This window comes from Otolemur garnettii, unplaced genomic scaffold (genome assembly GCF_000181295.1).
Source record: "Otolemur garnettii isolate 467f Iridium unplaced genomic scaffold, OtoGar3 scaffold00003, whole genome shotgun sequence".
In the NCBI taxonomy this organism is placed as follows: domain Eukaryota; kingdom Metazoa; phylum Chordata; class Mammalia; order Primates; family Galagidae; genus Otolemur; species Otolemur garnettii.
This window is the reverse complement of record NW_003852398.1, coordinates 30203461-30204876: the sequence shown is the minus strand read 5'-3', so window position 1 is coordinate 30204876 and position 1416 is coordinate 30203461. Positions and strand designations below refer to the sequence as shown.

Here is a 1416-nt window from a genome sequence, read left to right as displayed (position 1 = left end):
GCTCAAGAAGGGGCGAGACGCAACTCTTTGACCATGCAGTTCTAGGATATGCTCGGCTTTCCCCGAAAATAATGATAGTTTTAAAGCATGGGGCATTTATTACATTCCAGGCACTATCCTGACAGTTTGCACACATCATAAAATGTAATCCTCCCAGAAGCCTTAGAGGAGACTGTTATTGTCTCCAGTTTACAAACAACGGAACTGAGGGAGATGAGGTGACATACTGGTCCCCGGCTCCCCAGGAGGATTCCAGATCATAGGTCTGATTCCAGATCTATGCCATGAGACTTTACGAAGCACATCCACACAGCCCTAACTCTGGAATAAATAACCTATCCAAATGTGCTTTCCTAGCACAGTTATTTTCATTCACCCATCCCCCTGAAGCCCGTGACAAAAAAGAGACCCCCTCCACCAGCTGCCTAAAGCTTCTGTTAGAATTTCCTTCAGCAAGTAGCTGGTCAGAGTTCTCCTGTCCCTCCCTCTCTCTCCCGTCCCTCCCTCTCTGTTGCCCTGCCGAGGTGTTGCTTCCGTGTGTTTCCCATTTCTGCTCTCTATCTCCCTCCGTCTCTCACTCTGTCTTTTGTTTCCTATTTGTTCTGCCTGTTTCTATGTCTGGTTCATTGTGTGTGAGAGAAAGAGAGAGGGAGAAAGGCAAATGGAACCAATATACCTTCTGTCAGCCCCACACATAGACAGCATTCAGCTAGATAGCTATTTGCTGCCAGCGTCAGCAAACAGCACTAAAAAAAGAATAAGGTCACCTTTGAAAGACCCCGAGAGAATGGAGTGCAGTCAGATTAGGAAAGCACTTACCTATTCTGGGATATGAGGACGGCGTGATTGCCCAGCCCCACTCGACCTGCTGTCAGCCACCCTGGTCGCTGATGTCTCTGTCATCTCATTCCCCAGATGGATCCCTGCAGAGACCCATCCAGTCAGAGATCCCTACCCTTGTGTTGGGCTCCCTCAGACGCAGCCCCACCGTGGTCGTGCGGCCTCAGCAGTTCCAGTTCTACCAGCCACAGGCGATCCCCTCTTCCCCCTCAGCAGGGGCAGTGGAGATGGGCCCCAAGCCTGCCCCCATGGGGGAGCCTGCCCTCACAGGCATCAGCAGGGGCAGTGACACAAGGAGCCACTCGGTGGCCAGCTCCCTCATCATGGAAGGCAAGGAGATTCCCATCAAGAGCGAGCCTTTGCCAAAACCACCCGCGTCTGCACCACCATCGATCCTGGTAAAACCAGAAAACTCAAGAAATGGAACAGAAAAGGTAAAAAGGGAGTGACGCTGGGAGCCTGGCTCTATAGACCCCCAATTTTACACCATGTCTCAGCTCCTGAGATTTCAGTGTAGGTGGACAAGGACCAAAATTGCATCTTCCAGAGCATCCTCACACCCAGCAAACACCCCCA

At 51.3% G+C, this 1416-nt stretch overlaps 1 protein-coding gene across 1 annotated transcript in view; it reads left to right on the top strand.

The window, feature by feature from the left end:
• Positions 1-1416, top strand: part of SH3RF2 (SH3 domain containing ring finger 2) — a 120738-nt gene that overhangs the window by 115967 nt on the left and 3355 nt on the right. Inside the window, exon 8 of the mRNA XM_012806904.2 lies at positions 916-1274. Coding sequence (XP_012662358.1) covers positions 916-1274 — 359 coding nt within the window. The remainder of the gene's footprint in view (positions 1-915; positions 1275-1416) is intronic.